We start from the raw sequence: 18,417 nt of genomic DNA, 5'->3' as shown, positions 1-18,417 counted from the left end.
TGGTGCATCCTTTAAATGCACAAACTGCTGCTCCTGTGCGTCGGTGCTGGAGTGAGCGGATGGTTGGAGATTGAGTGCCCATCAAATGGTCTGTTATGTCCTGTGTTGTGTCAAGTTTCTTGAGTGTTATTGAAGCTGCACTCAAATGGCAACAGAAGTAGATAGAGGGGTAAAGAAGGCTTTTGGTCTGCTTGCCTTCATAGGTTGGGGCGTTGGTAGATATGGTGGCTCCTCGAGGCAGCAGCCTCTGCAGTACGTCCGTCTTTCTTTTATTTTTGTCCTGTTGAGTGTATAGTTTGGTTGTAGTTTATATATTGTTTTCAGCTGTGTATATGTGGGGGGTGGGGGAAACATTTAAATCTCTTCCCTGTACGGGGGGCCCGACTGTTTCCCTGTCGGGTCTCCGTTGTCGTTGGGGCCCAGCACCGTGGAGCGGCCTCCGACCGGAACGACCTGGGGGCTCCAATCGCGGAGCCTGCAGACTCACCATCGTGGAGCTGGCCGGCTTCGGAGCGTGGAGAGCTGTGGTGGCGCGCGGCTGCGACCCGACTTCGGAGCTTCGAAGGCTCTAGCCGCAGGTCCGGTGGACGGTGACATCGGGAGCTCGCGGGTCCCTGGTGGGAGACCGCTTTTCGGAGCTCCCGCAACGGCAACTTCTTCTCCCGCCCGAATTGCGGGGTTGAAAACGACCCGGAGCGGGGCCTTACATCGCCCCGCGCGGGTTTAACGGCCGCGGGACTTGCCATCGTCCGCCGGGGGCTTTAACATCGGGAGAAGAATGGAAAACAGGGGAGAGGCAATGACTTTGCCTTCCATCACAGTGAGGAGGAGATTCACTGTGCTGGATGATTGTGTTAATTGTGTGTCTTGTTTTTTTTTTCTTGTTGTATGACTGCAGAAACCAAATTTCGTTTGAACTTCATTTGAAGTTCAAATGACAATGAACAGTATTGTATTGTATTGTATTGTATTGTATTGTATTGTATTGTATTAAGTATAAGAGTCAGGATGCCTTGATGGAGCTTTATCAGACTTTGGTTAAACCCCATATGGAATATTGCATCAAGATCATCTTCTAGACATTTGCAATCTCCTCTCTTGCCTCTGTCAATCTGAGGTGGGAATCAGAGAAAGAGACCTCATATAAACTTACCAAATAGTGAAAGGCTTGGATAGAGTGGATGTGGAGAGAATGTTTCCACTCGTGAGAGAGTCTAGGACCAGAGACCATAGAGTCAGAATAAAAGGACGTACCTTTAGAAAGGAGATGAGGAGGAATTTCTTCAGTCAGAGGGTGGTGAATCTGTGGAATTCTTTGCCACAGGCGGCTGTGGAGGCCAAGTCAATGGATAGTTTTAAGGTGGAGATTCATAGATTCTCAGTGTCAGGGGTCATGGGGAGAAGGCAGGAGAATGGAGTTGAGAAGGATCGATCAGCCATGATTGAATGGCGGAGTAGACTTGATGAGCCAAATGTCCTAATTCTGCTCCTATGACATGAACTTACTGAACGTAAGGACGGTGAGCTGGTTTTCTTTTTGAGCTGCTAGTGATCACGACAAAGCAGAGATTATTGCACTGCTTCCAACTAATTCTGCTCCCATCACTTATGAACTCATGTAGATGTAGAGAGGTGGAACCCCACACTCATAGTTAATTTGCGAAAGAGCTCAGACAGACTTGGTGTTTATGTGGTTGGCAGACGAGGGTGGAGCCAGACGCGGGTTCTAATGTAGGGAAATGCCTGCTGAGGTTTGCTCTGGCCTTTGTGCAAAGGAATCGAGGTGAGGCAGTGGCCAGTTGCCTGTGCTCCAGAACAAGGCAGCTTCAATGGCCGACCTGGACAGGTGAGTGTCGGACTGTGCATTGAGCACTGAACCAGGTGTGGCTGCAGCCACTGCCGAGACGCTGGCCATGACCAGCTCTCCGTGGATCTAAGTGTTTAAGAAGGAACTGCAGATGCTGGAAAATCGAAGGTACACAAAAATGCTGGAGAAACTCAGCGGGTGCAGCAGCATCTATGGAGCGAAGGAAATAGGCAACGTTTGGGGCGTTGCCTATTTCCTTCGCTCCATAGATGCTGCTGCACCCGCTGAGTTTCTCCAGCATTTTTGTGTACCTCTGTGGATCTAACACTGCCCCTGCTCTGGCTTTTATCTTTCTGAGAGTCAGTAGCTTCCTTCCCCCTTCTCTTCAGGACTGATCGGCGGCAGTGAGAACCTTAGTAAACCACTCTGCAAGTATTCGGGAGCAAGGGCTCATGTAACTCAGCCGGTCAGACTGAAGAATGCACATGCAGTATAATGTGGATAAATGTGAGGTTATCCATCTTGGTGGCAGAAACAGGAAAGCAGACTATTATCTAAATGGTGGCCGACTAGGAAAAGGGGAGATGCAGCGAGACCTGGGTGTCATGGTACACCAGTCATTGAAAGTAGGCATGCAGGTGCAGCAGGCAGTGAAGAAAGCGAATGGTATGTTAGCTTTCATAGCAAAAGGATTTGAGTATAGGAGCAGGGAGGTTCTACTGCAGTTGTACAGGGTCTTGGTGAGACCACACCTGGAGTATTGCGTACAGTTTTGGTCTCCAAATCTGAGGAAGGACATTATTGCCATAGAGGGAGTGCAGAGAAGGTTCACCAGACTGATTCCTGAGATGTCAGGACTGTCTTATGAAGAAAGACTGGATAGACTTGGTTTATACTCTCTAGAATTTAGGAGATTGAGAGGGGATCTTATAGAAACTTATAAAATTCTTAAGGGGTTGGACAGGCTAGATGCAGGAAGATTGCTCCCGATGTTGGGGAAGTCCAGGACAAGGGGTCACAGCTTAAGGATAATGGGGAAATCCTTTAAAACCGAGATGAGAAGAACTTTTTTCACACAGAGAGTGGTGAATCTCTGGAATTCTCTGCCACAGAAGGTAGTTGAGGCCAGTTCATTGGCTATATTTAAGAGGGAGTTAGATGTGGCCCTTGTGGCTAAGGGGATCAGAGGGTATGGAGAGAAGGCAGGTACGGGATACTGAGTTGGATGATCAGCCATGATCATATTGAATGGCGGTGCAGGCTCGAAGGGCCGAATGGCCTACTCCTGCACCTAATTTCTATGTTTCTATGTAAGAAGGGTTCCAACCCAAGATGTCACCCAATCCATTTCTGCAAAGACGCTGCGTGACCCGCTGAGTTACTCCAGGACTTTGTGTGCTATCTTCTGTATGAATCAGCATCTGCAGCTCCTTCCTACGCACAGAAAACTATTCGAACTCTGAAAATGATGCGAAACCCTGGCAACTCTTGTATATTGTCTCGATGGACTATTTCTATGCACTTTGTGGAATCTGGGATTGGGCTTATGTACAGGAATACTTTGCTGAACTGTATGCAAAAATAGAATTACACGGTACATTGGTACAGGTGACAATAAAGAACCATTGGGCCTTGTTCCAGAGAACTGTTCCAGAGCCGCTGTCTGAAAAAAGCTCTGAGAATAGCTAAGGACAAACCGCACCCCCTCCACACACATCTGGATCTCCTGCCATCAGGCAAGAGATACCGTAGCATCAAAGCCCGGACTACAAGACTGCTAAACAGTTTCCTGCCACAGGCTGTGAGGCTGCTAAACAGTCACTCTGTACTCACAGTCACCTGATTCTGTGGCTTTGCACTGACATTTTAATAACTCTGTCACTGGCCACTCAAATCAGGTGCCCTGGACATTTTAATGATTGTTTTTACTGGATTTTAATGTTGCTGTTTTACCTGCTTTTAACTATTTATACTGTTTCATCAGGGACTGGATTGTTTTTACTGTTATTATGTGTGAAATGTTTAAGTTCCATGTGCGATGCTCCGGTATTCCCTGGGAAACGTCTTTTCATTTTGCACTGTACAACTGTTGCTTTGCAAGATGACAATAAAGGTTGATTGATTGATTGATTGATTGATTGATTGATTGATTGATTGATTGATTGATTGATTGATTGATTGATTGAGCATAGCTCTCCGTCAGAGTATAACATGCAGTGAGCAATCTATCAGGGTGGAATATGAATTGGAGGGGGGTGGCAATTGGTCAATCTTCTCTCTGCATCCCAACGGTGAAGCTCGGACAAGTTCAGTGTTGGTTAAGGCAGTGCTGACAAATACTAACCTGGAAAGAGTGGATGTGGAGAGGAGAGAGTGGGAGAGTCCAGGACCAGAGGCCATCGCCTCAGAATCAAAGGATTTTTTTTTTTTTAAATGAGTATTTAGTAAGAGGGCGGTGAATCTGTGGAACTTATTGCCTCAGATGGCTGTGGAGGCTGTCAATGGATAGATTTAAGGTGGAAATTGACAGATGCTAGATTAGTTCGGATATCAGCGGTTATGGGGAGTAGGCAGGAGAATAGGGTTGAGAGGGGAAGATAGATCAGTCATGATTGAATGGCGGAGGAGACTTGATGGGCCAAATGGCCTAATTCTGCTCCTAAGTTTCTGTACTTAAGAATTTATGAACTAACCAATGCATTTCGTTCTCTCCCTCTCTCCCTCTCCCTCTCCCTCTCCTCTCTCTCTCTCTCTCTCTCTCCCTCTCCTCTCTCCTTCCCTTTGCCTTTCCCTCTTCCTCTCCCTCTCCCTCCCCGCCTTATGCAGGCTGCCCATGAGCACAGTTTTCCAGCTGTATAGCTTCAGGATGCCAAACATCGGGTTCCAGAACCTCCCCCTCAACATCTACATTGTGGTCTTCGGGACAGCAATCTTCGTCTTCATCCTCAGCTTACTGTTCTGCTGTTACTTAATCAGGTAAGGGATGGCTTCAGTGTGGGGGGTGGTGGGGGGGAGGGGGGGTGCGATCCTAGACAACACGCATTGACACACACTAAAACCCTCACCTGGACCTTCAGCAAATAATATTTGACACCAGGCCCCGTGGTAACATTTGGACAAAGAATTAGATTTCGTGGAGTGTCAGCAGGGAATTTTGAAAGCAATTTTGAAGAGACCACGGTGGACAGTGTGATCATTGTCATTTGTAATCTTGTTCATTCCTGGAAAACTCCGACACCGATGAATGAAGGAGACTACAAAAAGAAAAATGTTTTCATACAAAGGGTGGTGGGTGTATGGAACAAGCTGCCAGAGGAAGTAGTTGAGGCTGGGACTATCCCATTGTTTAAGAAACAATTAGACAGGTACATGGATGGGACAGGTTTGGAGGGATATGGACCAAACGCAGTCAGGTGGGGCTAGTGTAGCTGGGACATTGTTGGCCGGTGTGGGCAAGTTGGGCCGAAGGGCCTACATCCACACTGTATCACTCTATGGCTCTCTGACTCATGGTGGTGGACACTGCCTGGTCCATCAATTGATCTCCCCACCATCGAAGGGATCTATAGGAGGCGCTGCCTTATTCCCGATGGCAGAAGTGAAATGAGAATATAGCCAGGGTGGTGAGGATCCTTGATGATGCTGGCTGCTTTTGAAAAGGGTCAAGGATCCTCACCACCTCTCATTTCACTCCTGCCATCGGGAATAAGGCATGAGGCATCTGAAAACTGTGAAGAAGGAACATCTTCTTCCTCACACCTATCAGCCTATCAACAGTACAAACACCAACTCAACTCAGAACTACAAACTGTCTTGGTTGCACTCGGGACTTCAGGCCTTTGTTTTGTACTCAATTTGTGGGGTTTTTTAATTGAATGTTTTTTTGTTTTGTTTTACCAATTGAGTGTGATGTGTATGTACCTGTGGTGCCGCTGCAAGTAGTACTCTCAATGTTCCGTTTCGGTACATATGAGCGTTGAATGCTCTTGACTCTCTTGTTGAACTGATGAAGATTGGTTTTGCACAAAAAATGAGAACTGAATACCAAGCGGTATTCTGAGGTGTGGTGGAGCTGGAGCTGGAGCAGGTTCAGGAGGTGTGGAACAGCCAAGGCATAAAGTGAACAGAGCACAACGCCTGGAGTTGTCAATTCTGGGCGGCACGGTGGTGCAGCAGTTGAGTTGCTGCCTTACAACGCTTGCAGCGCCCGAGACCCAGGTTCGATCCCGACTATAGGTGCTGTCTGTACGGAGTTTGTACGTTCTCCCCGTGACCTGCGTGGGTTTACTTCGGTTTCCTCCCACACTCCAAAGACGTACAGGTTTGTAGGTAAATTGGCTTGGTAAAATGTACATATTGTCCCTAGTGTGTGTCGGATAGTGTTAGCGTGCGGCGATCACTGATCAGCGCGTACCCGCTGGGCCGAAGGGCCTGTTTCCGCGCTGCGACTCTAAACTACACTAAACTAAATTCAGATAAAATCTGATGAGGTCAACAATCAGCGACCATCATGAAGGGAGCAGGTAATGGGTGTGGATGTTGAAGGCAGCTGAGCTCAACGGGGGCCTTTAGGGAAAATGGGCTGAAAGGCTTTGGCGAGGATGGAGGTCGGGGCCCCCGACCTGAAAAGCAGAGCGGGAAATTGTAAAACCCCTCAGTACATCCGCGGGCACAAAGTTAATGAGCCAGTAACAGGAAGAATCCCTCCCTGGTGCAGCGGTAAAGTTGCCGCCTAACAACAGCAGGGACCCAGATTCGATCCTGACTATGGGTACTGTCTGTACGGATTTTGTACGTCCTCCCTGTAACCATGTGATTTTTCTCCCGGTGCTGCCACATTACAAAGACCTGCAGGTTTGTAGGTTAATTGGCTTCCGTGAATTTCCCCTAGTGTGTAGGATAATTCTAATGTAGGGTGTATGCTGGTCGGCGTGGACTCAGTGGGTCAAAGGTATCCACGGTGGTTCTCTAAAGTAAGCTAAGCTAAACTAAATAACTATGGAGATGTATGGACTGCCTTTCATGCAATGAGGACTTTGGGTGTTTTTACATTAGTATTTACGGATATTAATTTAGTTTAGTTTTAGTTTAGTTTAGACCAAGCCCAGCACGGATACAGGTCCTTCGGCCCACCGGGTCCGCACCAACCAGTCATCCCCGCACACTAACACTATCCCACACACACAAGGGACAATTTACATTTATACCAAGCCAATTAACCTACAAACCTGTACGCCTTTGGAGTGTGGGAGGAATCCGAAGTTCTCGGAAAAAACCCACGCAGTCACGGGAGAATGTACAAACTCCGTGCAGGCAGCGCCCATAGTCGGGATCGAACCCGGGTCTCTGGCGCTGTAAGGCAGCAATTCCATTCAATTCAATTTATTGAATTTTGCAAATGATTCCATGTTATCCGGGTATTGATCCAATGTGAGTTAAGCCTCATCAAGTAAGAGCTTTTATTCTTCTTTTGTCGCTACCTATGACAATTTAAAACACTTCTGAAGAAGGGCCTCAAACCGAAATCACCCATTCCTTCTCTCCAGAGATGCTGCCTGTCCCGCTGAGATACTCCAACTTTAGGTGTCTGCTGATTTAAACCAGCATCTGCAGTTCTTTCCAACACATTTTGACCAGACACCCTATCAAGTTTATGGTATACAAAATGCATATATATATATACAAGTGTATATCTATATATATATATATCTTTGCTTTACCACGATTCCAGCTCTCTGAACACTAAGATGAAGAAAACATTGTGTGAATGATGTCACCTTATTTGAATGAATTTGCATGCATGCCTGTGTTAATAAAACAGGGTGGCTTTGTGTAACTTTCAGCTAATAATCAGTGGCATAGTGGGGCAGCGGTAGAGTTGCTGCCTCACAGTGCCGGAGGTGGAGACCCAGGTTCAATCCCGACTACGGGTGCTGTCTGTATGGAGTTTGTACATTCTCCCTGTGACTGCATCGGTTTTATCCGGGTGCTCCGGTTTCCTCCACCACTCCAAAGTTTTTTTACGTTAATTGTCATTGGTATAATAATATTGTTATATTGTACCTAGTGTGCAGGATAGTGCTAATGTATGGGAAGATTGCTGGTTGGCACGGATTCTGTGGGCCGAAGGGCCTGTTTCCATGCCGTATCTCTAAAGTCTAAAGGATGTTTCAGCACTAGAGAGTGGACTGAATGCTGTTGGCAATTTGAGTCATAGACGCACACAGCAGGGAAACAGGCCCTTCAGCCTAACATGCCTTCCCAACCAAGATGTCCCACCTGCTCACGTTTGGTCCACATCCCCTAAACCTTTCCTATCCATGTATCTGTCCAACTGTTCAATGTTGTTATATTACCTGCCTCCTCTGGCAGCTCGTTCCATATATCCATCTCACTCATTGTTAAAAGACTGACCTTCAGGTTCTTGTCAAATCTTCCCCTCTCAACTGGAACCTATGTCCTCTGGTTCTTGATTCCTCTGTTCTGGGAAAGACTAATTATTTCTCTCATGATCTTATACACCTCTATAAGTTCACCCCTCATCCTCCTGTGCTCCAAGGACTAAAGTCCTTGCCTGCATAACCTTATAACTCAAGCCCTTGTCACAGAAACATCCTCGTAGTCTGCTCTGCATTATGTCCATTGTAACAACATCTTTCCTATAGCAGGGTAAACAAAGGCCGGTCACGGTGGCGCAGCGGTAGAGTAGCTGCCTTACAGCGAATGCAGCGCCGGAGAACCGGGTTCGATCCCGACTACGGGTGCTGTCTGTACAGAGTTTGTACGTTCTCCCATTGACCTGCGTGGGTTTTCTCCGAGATCTTCGGTTTCCTCCCACACGCCAAAGACGTACAGGTTTGTAGGTTAATTGGCTTGGTAAATGTACAAATTGTCCCTAGTGTGTGTAGGATAGTGTTAATGTGCGGGGATCGCTGGTCGGCATGGACCCGGTGGGCCGAAGGGCCTGTTTCCGTGCTGTATCTGTAAACTAAACTAAAATCTAAACAAAACTGTAACGCAATGCTCCAAAAGTGGCCTCACCAACGTCCTGTACAGACAGAGGGATCTTGGATTCTTCAGCTCATAGCTCACTAAAGGTGTCAGGACAAGTAGATAAGGTGGTAAAGAAGGCTGCCCTTCATTGCTCGGCACATTGAATGTAAGACTCGGAATGTCTCAATGCCTCTCTGTAGGACTGTGGCCACATTTGGAGTACTACGTGCAGTTGTGATCACCCATTACAGGAAAGATGCGGAAGCTTTGGAGAGGGTGCAGAGGAGGGTTACCAGAATGCCGCCTGGATTAGAGGGTTTCAACTGCAGGGAGAGGTGGCATAGACTCAGGTTGGGGGTTTTTTTCTGGAACACCAGATGTTGCGGGGAGACCTGGTAGAAGTATATATAAAACTATGAGAGGCATGGATAAATGTAGACAGTCAGAACGTTTTTCTTAACACAGAAAATCAAATTGTGGAGGGCACAGCCTACAGGTGAGAGGGACAAAGTTTACAGGGGATGTGCAGGGCAAGTTATTTTTACACAAAACGCGCTGCCAGGGTGGTGGTTGTAAAGGATTGTTGACAACACGGCAGGTAGATGATAGGTGGTGGCAAACAAGGGGAGGGGGGTAGAGACTTGGGTGGAGGGGTTGAGGGGGGAGGGGAGAGGGAGAGGCCCCTAGGGTGAAACCGGATGATGGAGCAATGATTGGTAGATGGAACTGGGAGAGGGGTGAGAGGGGTGGGTGGGGGAATGATTCTTGGGGCCAAGGAAGAGACGGATGTAGATGGGGAACAAAGGAAGAGAAAAGAAGACACAAAATGCTGGTGCAACTCTCTGGAGAACGTGGACAGGTGACCTATTGGGAAAGGGTACCAACCCAAAACATTATCTATCCACGTTCTCCAGAGATGCTGCCTGACCCGCTAAGTTACTCAAGCATTTTGGGTCTTATTTTGTAAACCAGCATCTGCAGTTCCTTCTTTCTACAAGGAAAAAGGGAAACTTGATGGGCTGGTAGGAGTGGGGGGGAAATGCACAAAGGGTGTAGATTCAGTGTTTGTACCATTGGATTGTAAGCTACATGAACTGAAAATGAGGTGTTAGGGCCACACAGCATGGAAACAGGCCCTTCGGCCGAAGGTTAATTCCCGGGATGGCGGGACTGTCATATGGTGAGAGATTGGAGTTTAAAAGGATGAGAGGGCATCTCATTGAAACATATAAGATTGTTAATGGTTTGGACACGTTAGAGGCAGGAAACGTGTTCCTAATGTTGGGGGAGTCCAGAACCAGGGACCACAGTTTAATAATAAGGGGTAAGCCATTTAGAACAGAGACGAGGAAACACTTTTTCCTCACAGAGAGTTCAGATTGTGTGGAATTCTGTGCCTCAGAGGGCGGTGGAGGCCGGTTCTCTGGATACTTTCAAGAGAGAGCTTGATAGGGCTCTTAAAGGTAACGGAGTGAGGGGATATGGGGAGAAGGCAGGAACGGGGTACTGATTGTGGATGATCAGCCATGATCACATTGAATGGCGGTGCTGGCCCGAAGGGCCGAATGGCCTACTCCTGCACCTATTGTCTATTGTTTTGCCCACACCAACAGACATCTACACTAGTCCCACCTTCCTGCATTTGGCCCATATCCCTCCAAACCTGTCCAATCCATGTACCTGTCGATATGTTTTTCAGACATTGCAATAGTCCCAGCCTCAATTTCCTCCTCTGGCAGCTCGTCCCATGCACTCACCACCCTTTGTGTGAAAAAGGTACCTCTTAGATTCTTATTAAATATTTCTCCCCTCACCTTAAACCTATGTTCTCTGGTTCTCCATTCCCATACAATGCCATGCAACATTAAAACCCATTTGGCCCATATCCCTCTAAACCTATCCTATCCATGTACCTGTCTACATGTTTGTTAAACGTTGTGATAGTCCCTGCCTCAACCACCGCTTTGGGCACACCACCGTTTGTGTAAAAAAGGTTACCCCTCAAGTTCCTATTAAGTGTTTGGTAGGCAAAAGTGCTGGAGAAACTCAGCGGGTGCGGCAGCATCTATGGAGCGAAGGAAATAGGCAACGTTTCGGCCCGAAACGTTGCCTATTTCCTTCGCTCCATAGATGCTGCCGCACCCGCTGAGTTTCTCCAGCACTTATGCCTACCTTTGATTTTCCAGCATCTGCAGTTCCTTCTTAAACACCTATTAAATGTTTCCCCGCTCACCTTAAACCTACGTCCTTTGGGTTCTTGATTTCCCCTACTCTGGGTAACAGACTCTGTGAGTCGACCCGATCCATTCCTCTCATGATCTTTTACACCTCTATCCGATCACCCCTCAACCTCCTGCTCCCCAAGGAATAAAGTTTTAGCCTGCTCAATCTCTCCCTCGGGATCTGGCATCATCCTCGTAAAACTTCACTGCTCCCTTTCCAGCTGAGCAACATCGATCCGGTAACGGTGTGACCAAAGCTGCGCACAACACTCCAAATGTGGCCTCACCACATGTAGTTGTTCTGGTTTGTTGTTGCTCTTCTAGTTTGTGCTTGATCCTGCTGTGACAGTGGAGAAGGCTGAGGACAAGCAAACCAATGTGGGATTGAGAAGGGGAAATGAATGCAACTACAATCTCACCGTGGCTGTTGCAGGCAGAGTGCAGGCACTCTGCAAAATGGCCACCAAAATGGCCACGTGGTCTCACCAATGTAGAAGAGTGCAAGGCTTGGATAGAGTGGATGTGGAGAGGATGTTTACACTAGTGGCAGAGTCTAGGACTAGAGGTTATAGCCTCAGAATTAAAGGACGTTCCTTTAGGAAGGAGAGTGGTGAGTCTGTTGTTCCGGAACAAGGGGTCACAGTTTAAGTCCAGAACAAGTGGTCACAGTTTAAGTCCAGAACAAGGGGTCACAGTTTAAGGATAAGAGGGAAGTCTTTTAGGACCGAGATGAGAAAATCATTTTTTACACAGAGAGTGGCGAATCTCTGGAATTCTCTGCCATAGAAGGTAGTTGAGGCCAGTTCATTGGCTATATTTAAGAGGGAGTTAGATGTGGCCCTTGTGGCTAAAGGGATCAGGGGGTCTAGAGAGAAGGCAGGTACAGGATACTGAGTTGGATGATCAGCCATGATCATATTGAATGGGTGCAGGCTCGAAGGGCCGAATGGCCTACTCCTGCACCTATTTTCTATGTTTCTATATTTCTATGTCTGTGGAATTCTCTGCCTCAGAGAGCAGTGGAGGCAGGTTCTTTGGATGCTTTCAAGAGAGAGCTAGATAGGGCTCTTAAAAATAGCGGAGTCAGGGGATATTGGGAGAAGGTAGGAATGGGGTACTGATTGGGGATGATCAGCCATGATCACTGGTTCGAAGGGCCGAATGGCCTATTCCTGCATCTATTGTCTATTGTCTATTGAGATGAGGAGGAATATATTTAGTCAGATGGTGGTGAATCTGTGGAATTAATTGCCACAGAAAGCTGAGGCCATCAATGGACATTTATAAGGCAGGGATAGATAGATTCTTGATTGGTACGTGTGTCAGGGGTTACGGGGAGAAGGCAGGAGAATGGGGTAAGGTGGGAGAGACCGATCAGCCATGATTGAATGGCGGAGTAGACTTGATGGGCCGAATGGCCTAATTCTGCTCCGATTGCTTATGACCTTATGACCTCAAGAGGTCAGATCATGACCATCAAATGCAATGGACCAGGGTGGAGGAGGTCACCTGGGAGGGCCGCTTTGGTCTGTGGATGTTGGTGAGCAAGGAGGTGACGGTTCAGTTCAGCAGCAAACTCTACCGCTGCATCACCGTGCCACCCGGTGACATAGATACATGGTGAGGGAATAACGTTTAGTGCAAGGTTAAGTCCGATCAAAGAGAGTCTGGGGGGTCACTAATGAGGTAGATAGTAGTTCAGGACTGCTCTCCAGTAGTGGTAGGATGATTCAGTTGCCTGATAAGGGGACACATATTGCACCCTCCGTAGTTGCAAGGGCCAGGTGTCGGGGGATGGGAGGGGGAGGGGGAGGGGGTGGGGGGAGGGGGAGGGGCGAGCAGAGCAGAGAGTCATGGAAAGAGTGGTCCCAGTGGAAAGCAGACAGGAGATGGAGGTGTGAAGATGTGGGATCGCATTCGCGTTGGTAGAAGTGATGAATGGTGATCTGCTGGGTGCGAAGGCCACTGTGGTGAAATGGAAAGACCCAGGGAAGTAAAGTAAAGTATCCTTTATTGTCATTCAGAGTCTGAACGAAATTTCGTGCCTCCCAGTCATAACATAGAATAAAATAACAAAACACACAACAAACACAAATTTAACATCCACCACAGTGAGTTCACCAGGCACCTCCTCACTGTGATGGAAGGCAAAAATCTTAAAGTCCTTGTCTCTTCCCTCCTTATTCTCCCTCTGCGTTGAGGCGATCCAGGCTTCCGATGTCGTGACCCCGCCGGGTGATGGTAAGTAAGTCCCGCGGCCGAATCCGAGCTCCGCGAACGGAACAGTTCAAACTCCGCGGCCCGGGTTGGTCGAAGCTGCCGAAGCTGCTGCCACCCTCCAGTCCAGCGGACGAAGCTGTTGTTGCGAAAGCTCCGGAGAAAAGGTCACCAACCTGGGACCTGCGAGCTCCCGACGATGTCGTCCACTGGGCCCGTGGCCGAGCTTCTGAAGTCGGCTCGGACGTCAGGTCGCCGCCGCCGCAACGCCACCACAGCCCCGAAGTCGCGTTGGAAAGTCCTCGCTCTACCTCCGGAGCCTCGAGGTTGGTCCCAGTTGGAGGCCGCCAGCCCCGCCATTAGGCAGCGCAGATGGAGACGGGGGATATGTCAAGAAAAGGTTGCATCGCCCCGAAGGAAGAGACCAAAAACAAGTTTCTCCCCCCCCCCCCCCCCCACACATACACAACCAAAATAAACTAAAATAAACTGAAACAAGACAAAAAGAAAACAAAAAAAAGAAAAGACGAACGGACTGCATGCGAGCCGCCACTTCCGTAATATCTGTAATAACAAGTCACAGCAGATGCTGGTTTATACCAAAGGAAGAAATGGTGGAGTAACTCAGCAGATCAGGAAGCATCGCTGGAGAACGTGGCTAGGTGAGGTTTCGGGTTGGGACACTTCTTCAGACTGATTGCTAGAGAGGTGGGGAAAGAGTGGGGCTGAGAACCGATGCTCTGGATATAGAGGAAATGAATGTGCGTGTTTGTTCTCATTTGGTGCAACTTTCCTATTTCCTCTCTCTCCCCCACCTGGATCCATCAGTCCATGATCCCTCCCTCTTCCAGTCACATCTAACACCAACCAGTTTCTTGCTCCATCTACATAAGATCATAAGTGATAGGAGCAGAATTAGGCAATTTGGCCCATCAAGTCTACTCCGCCACTCAATCATGGCTAATCTATCTCTCTTTCTCCTAACACCCATTCTCCTGCCTTCTCCCCATAACCTCTGACACCCGTACTAATCAATAATCTATCTTGGTTTCTTGGTTCTTGGTTTCTTGGTCCTCCAAAATATTCCAAATGGAATTTAAACTGGAGGTGGTTTAAATCTCTGCCTTAAATATATCCACTGACTTGGCCTCCACAGCCTTCTGTGGCAACGAATTCCGCAGAATCACCACCCTCTGACTAAAGAAATTCCTCCTCATCTCCTTCCTAAACCAACGTCCTTTAATTCTGAGGCTATAACCTCTAGTCCTAGACTCTCCCACTAGTGGAAACATCCTCTCCACATCCACTCTATCCAAGCCCCTCCCGTTTTCATCTATTTAATCTCCCCTCCCATGCCTTCCGATTTACCCATCCCCCATCAATCCCACTCCAGCCTCTGTCCCAACATTCCCCCTACAAGATGGGGCCAAAAAGTGGCAACTCTTTGCATGCAGTCCCAGAAGTGGACCTACCAGTGTCTACTATAATCATTCCACTCTGTAACTCGTGCATTACTGCACTCATGGTATGATTCGACTGGATAGCATGTAAAATGAAAACATGCTTTTCATTGTATCATGGTACACACGTCAAAAATAAATAATAAATAATACAGACCGTTCCCTCCTTAATTCCCTGGTGAACTCATCCCTTCCCATCCAAACCACCCCCTCCCCAGGTACCTTCCCCTGCAATCGCAGGAGATGCAACACCTGTCCCTATACCTACTACCTGGACTCTATCCAGGGACCCCGACAGTCCTTTCAGGTTAGGCAGAGGTTCACTTGCACCTCCTCCAACCTCATCTACTGTATCCGTTGTTCAAGATGTGGACTGACTCAAGACCAAACGTAGACTGGGCGATCGTTTCGCTGAACACCTTCCCTCAGTCTGCCTGGACATACCTGATGTCCCAGTTGCTAAACATTTTAATTCTCCTTCCCATTCCCACACTGACCTTTCCATCCTAGCCTTCCTCCATTGACAGAGTGAGGCTAAACGCAAATTGGAGGAACAGCATCTCATATTTTGCTTGGGCAGCTTACAGCCCAGTGGCATGATTATTAATTTCTCTCACTTCAGGTAGCCCCGGCATTCCCTCTCTCTCTATCCCTCCCTCACCCAAGTCGCACCAGCTTCTCGTTTTCACCCAACAAACAGCTAACAATGGCCCGTTTTGTTTATTATCATTACTTTTTTGCATATCTTTAATTCCTTGTTCTATATCTCTCTACATCATCGTCTATATCTCTCGTTTCCCTTTCTCGTGACTTTCAATCTGATGACGGGTCTCAAACCCGAAACGTCACCCTTTTCTTTGCTCCACAGATGCTGTCTGTCGCCCTGAGTTAGTTCAGCATTTTGTGTCTATCTTCGGTTTAAACCAGCATCTGCAGTTCCTTCCTAGACTTTCTAATTGAAGATTTTTTTTGTCTTAGAAAGATACTCCGTTGGTGTGAGCCTTCTGTTTTTAACCATAGTAAGAGATTGTCAGTTCTCCAATCCTTCGGTATCTAGGGGAGGGCTGAATATTGCAATTTAATCACCTACATCTTTTAGCAGCCTGGTATATAGCAACTGGGCTTGTTTAAATTAATAATTCAAAGATTATATGTACACAATAATAAATTCATATTAAACTGAATCCCGAGCTTGCTCCATCTGCCCATCGCCTCCTGCCCCGTTCCCTCTCACCTCTTCATACTGGCTGTCTTCCCTCTCCACTCTCGATCCTGACGCAGGGTCCCGACCTGAAACGTCAACCATCTGTTTGCCTCCACTAGTTGTTTGGTCTTGAGCAATTCTGCTTTGATTTACAACTTTGGCGCAAGCTTTCTCAGCTCTTACAGTAGATGACGCACAAACAGGCAGAGGAACAGAAGCACACTAACCATGTACAGGCAAAAGGAATTAGCTTTTAGATTTTTGCCACTTTAGAAATACAGCTTGGAGACGGGCCTTTAACCCGTCGAGTCCATGACGACCTGCTGAGTTACTCACAAGAGATTAGTATGAAAAACATGGTATTGGGGGCAGGGTATTGACATGGATAGAGAACTGGTTGGCAGACAGGAAGCAAAGAGTAGGAATTTTACTTCGGAGTCATGTGAGTGACTACGTGAAGAACCTCGCCAGAACGCATGCGTGCCATATCGCTACACGCATTGCAACGAGTCACAGCAGGGGGAACGACGTTCCCCTTAGCGGCAGAATTTGAAAGCCGGGAACAGCAGGTAAGGAGACTCTGCGTTCCTTCCACTTACCTTACAGGTGGAGACATGGACCAGATCCACGAAGGCTGCGAAAAAGCTGGCAGGGGAGAACCGCGGAGTTGCAGGCAGCCAGCAGCAGCAGCCAATGGCACGCCAATCTCCCGAAATGGGAACAGCTGTGCCCGACTTCGCTCCCGCACCGGCCACGGCCGGGCGGTAAAGCGAAGCAAAAAACTAACAGAGTCGTTGACTCCGATGAGTCCGACTCTGAATAGCCGCGAGCGGCCAGTGCCCGTGAGCATTGGGGCCGGTTGGAGCGGCTGGGAGCGGGGAACAAGAGCAGCCGCGATGGCCAGTGCCCATGAGCATTGGAGCCGGTTGGAGCGGCTGCAGGAACTGGAGCAGGAGCGGCTTCAGGAGCAGCCGCGACGGCCAGTGCCCGTGAGCATTGGAGCCGGTTGGAGCGGCTGCAGGAACTGGAGCAGCCGCGAGTGGCCAGTGCCCGAGAGCATTGGAGCCAGTTGGAGCGGCTGTTGGAGCAAGTACTCCAAAGTGACAGGCTCCGGGAGATGGAGACTAGTCACAGTGGGCAGCTAGTAAGTCCTACAGCAGTACCTCTTGTAGGGCTGCACAGTGTTCTCCCTCATCAGAGGGGAGTACAGGGGGTCAATTCTGGGCTGACCCTGAAGAGGGGTGCAGAACATACCCCTAGTGCACATGGGGTGCAAGAAAACCTATTGGATATGGTGTCCCAGTTTATTCAACCCGACCAAACTGGCCAAAACGTGGAACCTAAAATAGCTGCAAGTATCGACTACTTGTCATTCAACCAGCTATAAGGACAGGCATTATTGGACACCACAGCAAGACACTTACCACCAGGGAACTGCAAAACACTGAATGTTCCCAGTGTCAACCAGTGTATTTGAAAACATGTCGGAGCCTCAATCAGAGCCAGGGACTTGAAACTGCAGAAAGTTCTGAAAGTCCTAACATCGGGAATTACGGTTTTCGCCCGCACAATAAACAAAAAAGACATGACACAAGATCACCAGGATGCACTGGCTTTATTTTGCAACTACCCATACGAGTAAACAGTATTAGGAAAAAGTGCCATCCAACCGGCTTTAGACCCTAATTTGCAGGCCTATGCAAACCTGGAACCTCCAAGCCACCAATATTACTATTTGGAGGCAACTTATCAAAACAGGTAAAAGAACTTGACGAAGAGGGTAAAACCCTGGGGCTCATTAAAGCAACGTCTAAAAACTACTTAGGCCAGAAACAACACCCCTACGCACCACCAGTCGGCCAAGACAAACTGGTGAAAGCACAAAGGCCAGGAACACTCAACATCGGTCTTTTTAGGCCATGGCCCAGACCGGCCTTCCTGGGGAATGCGCTAATCCTCAACACCGACCCAACTACAGATCCAGACACCGGCGCTTCAACGTCCACGGAGGATGCCGAAAAAGTAACAAACCTACCAATAGTAACCATGGAGGTAGGTGGGTCTGGTTCCTTACGAGGTTGGTGGGAGATTACAATTCTATCTGGATGCATGGAATAAATTAACTACCGACAATTATATTTTCAGAAGTATAGGGTTATACCATAGAATTTTTACAAAAACATAATCCTCCAGTTCAGCATGTACCAAACCGAATGTTCGTGCTTACAGGCAAAGAAAAATCAAAAGCGCATGCTGAGCTACAGTGGCCTTATAAAAAGGAGTAATGGAGGAAACCCAACACGAATCACAGGAATTCGTGTCCAAAATCTTTATCATAAACAAGATGTTGGTTGCCGCATCATCATAGATTTGACTAATTTGAATACTTTCGTACTATATATTCATTACTAGATGGAAACCTTTGTTACTGCTAAGCAATTGATTTCCTAAGGTTACTACATGGCAAGCATCGATTTAAAAGATGCTTACTATTCAGTACCCATTAGAGGTGAC

The 18,417-nt window shown here is 47.9% G+C and overlaps 1 protein-coding gene across 1 annotated transcript in view; it reads left to right on the top strand.

Moving 5' to 3' along the window:
• The window catches only part of rnf24 (ring finger protein 24), a 165,024-nt gene that overhangs the window by 88,686 nt on the left and 57,921 nt on the right, over positions 1–18,417 (top strand). Inside the window, exon 2 of the mRNA XM_033035380.1 lies at positions 4,634–4,783. Within this exon, the coding sequence (XP_032891271.1) occupies positions 4,641–4,783 (143 nt within the window). The 5' untranslated portion in view covers positions 4,634–4,640. The remainder of the gene's footprint in view (positions 1–4,633; positions 4,784–18,417) is intronic.

Source organism: Amblyraja radiata, chromosome 1, assembly GCF_010909765.2.
Source record: "Amblyraja radiata isolate CabotCenter1 chromosome 1, sAmbRad1.1.pri, whole genome shotgun sequence".
Classification (NCBI taxonomy): domain Eukaryota; kingdom Metazoa; phylum Chordata; class Chondrichthyes; order Rajiformes; family Rajidae; genus Amblyraja; species Amblyraja radiata.
The sequence above is the reverse complement of the archived record's forward strand: the minus strand, read 5'-3'. Positions and strand labels throughout refer to the sequence as shown.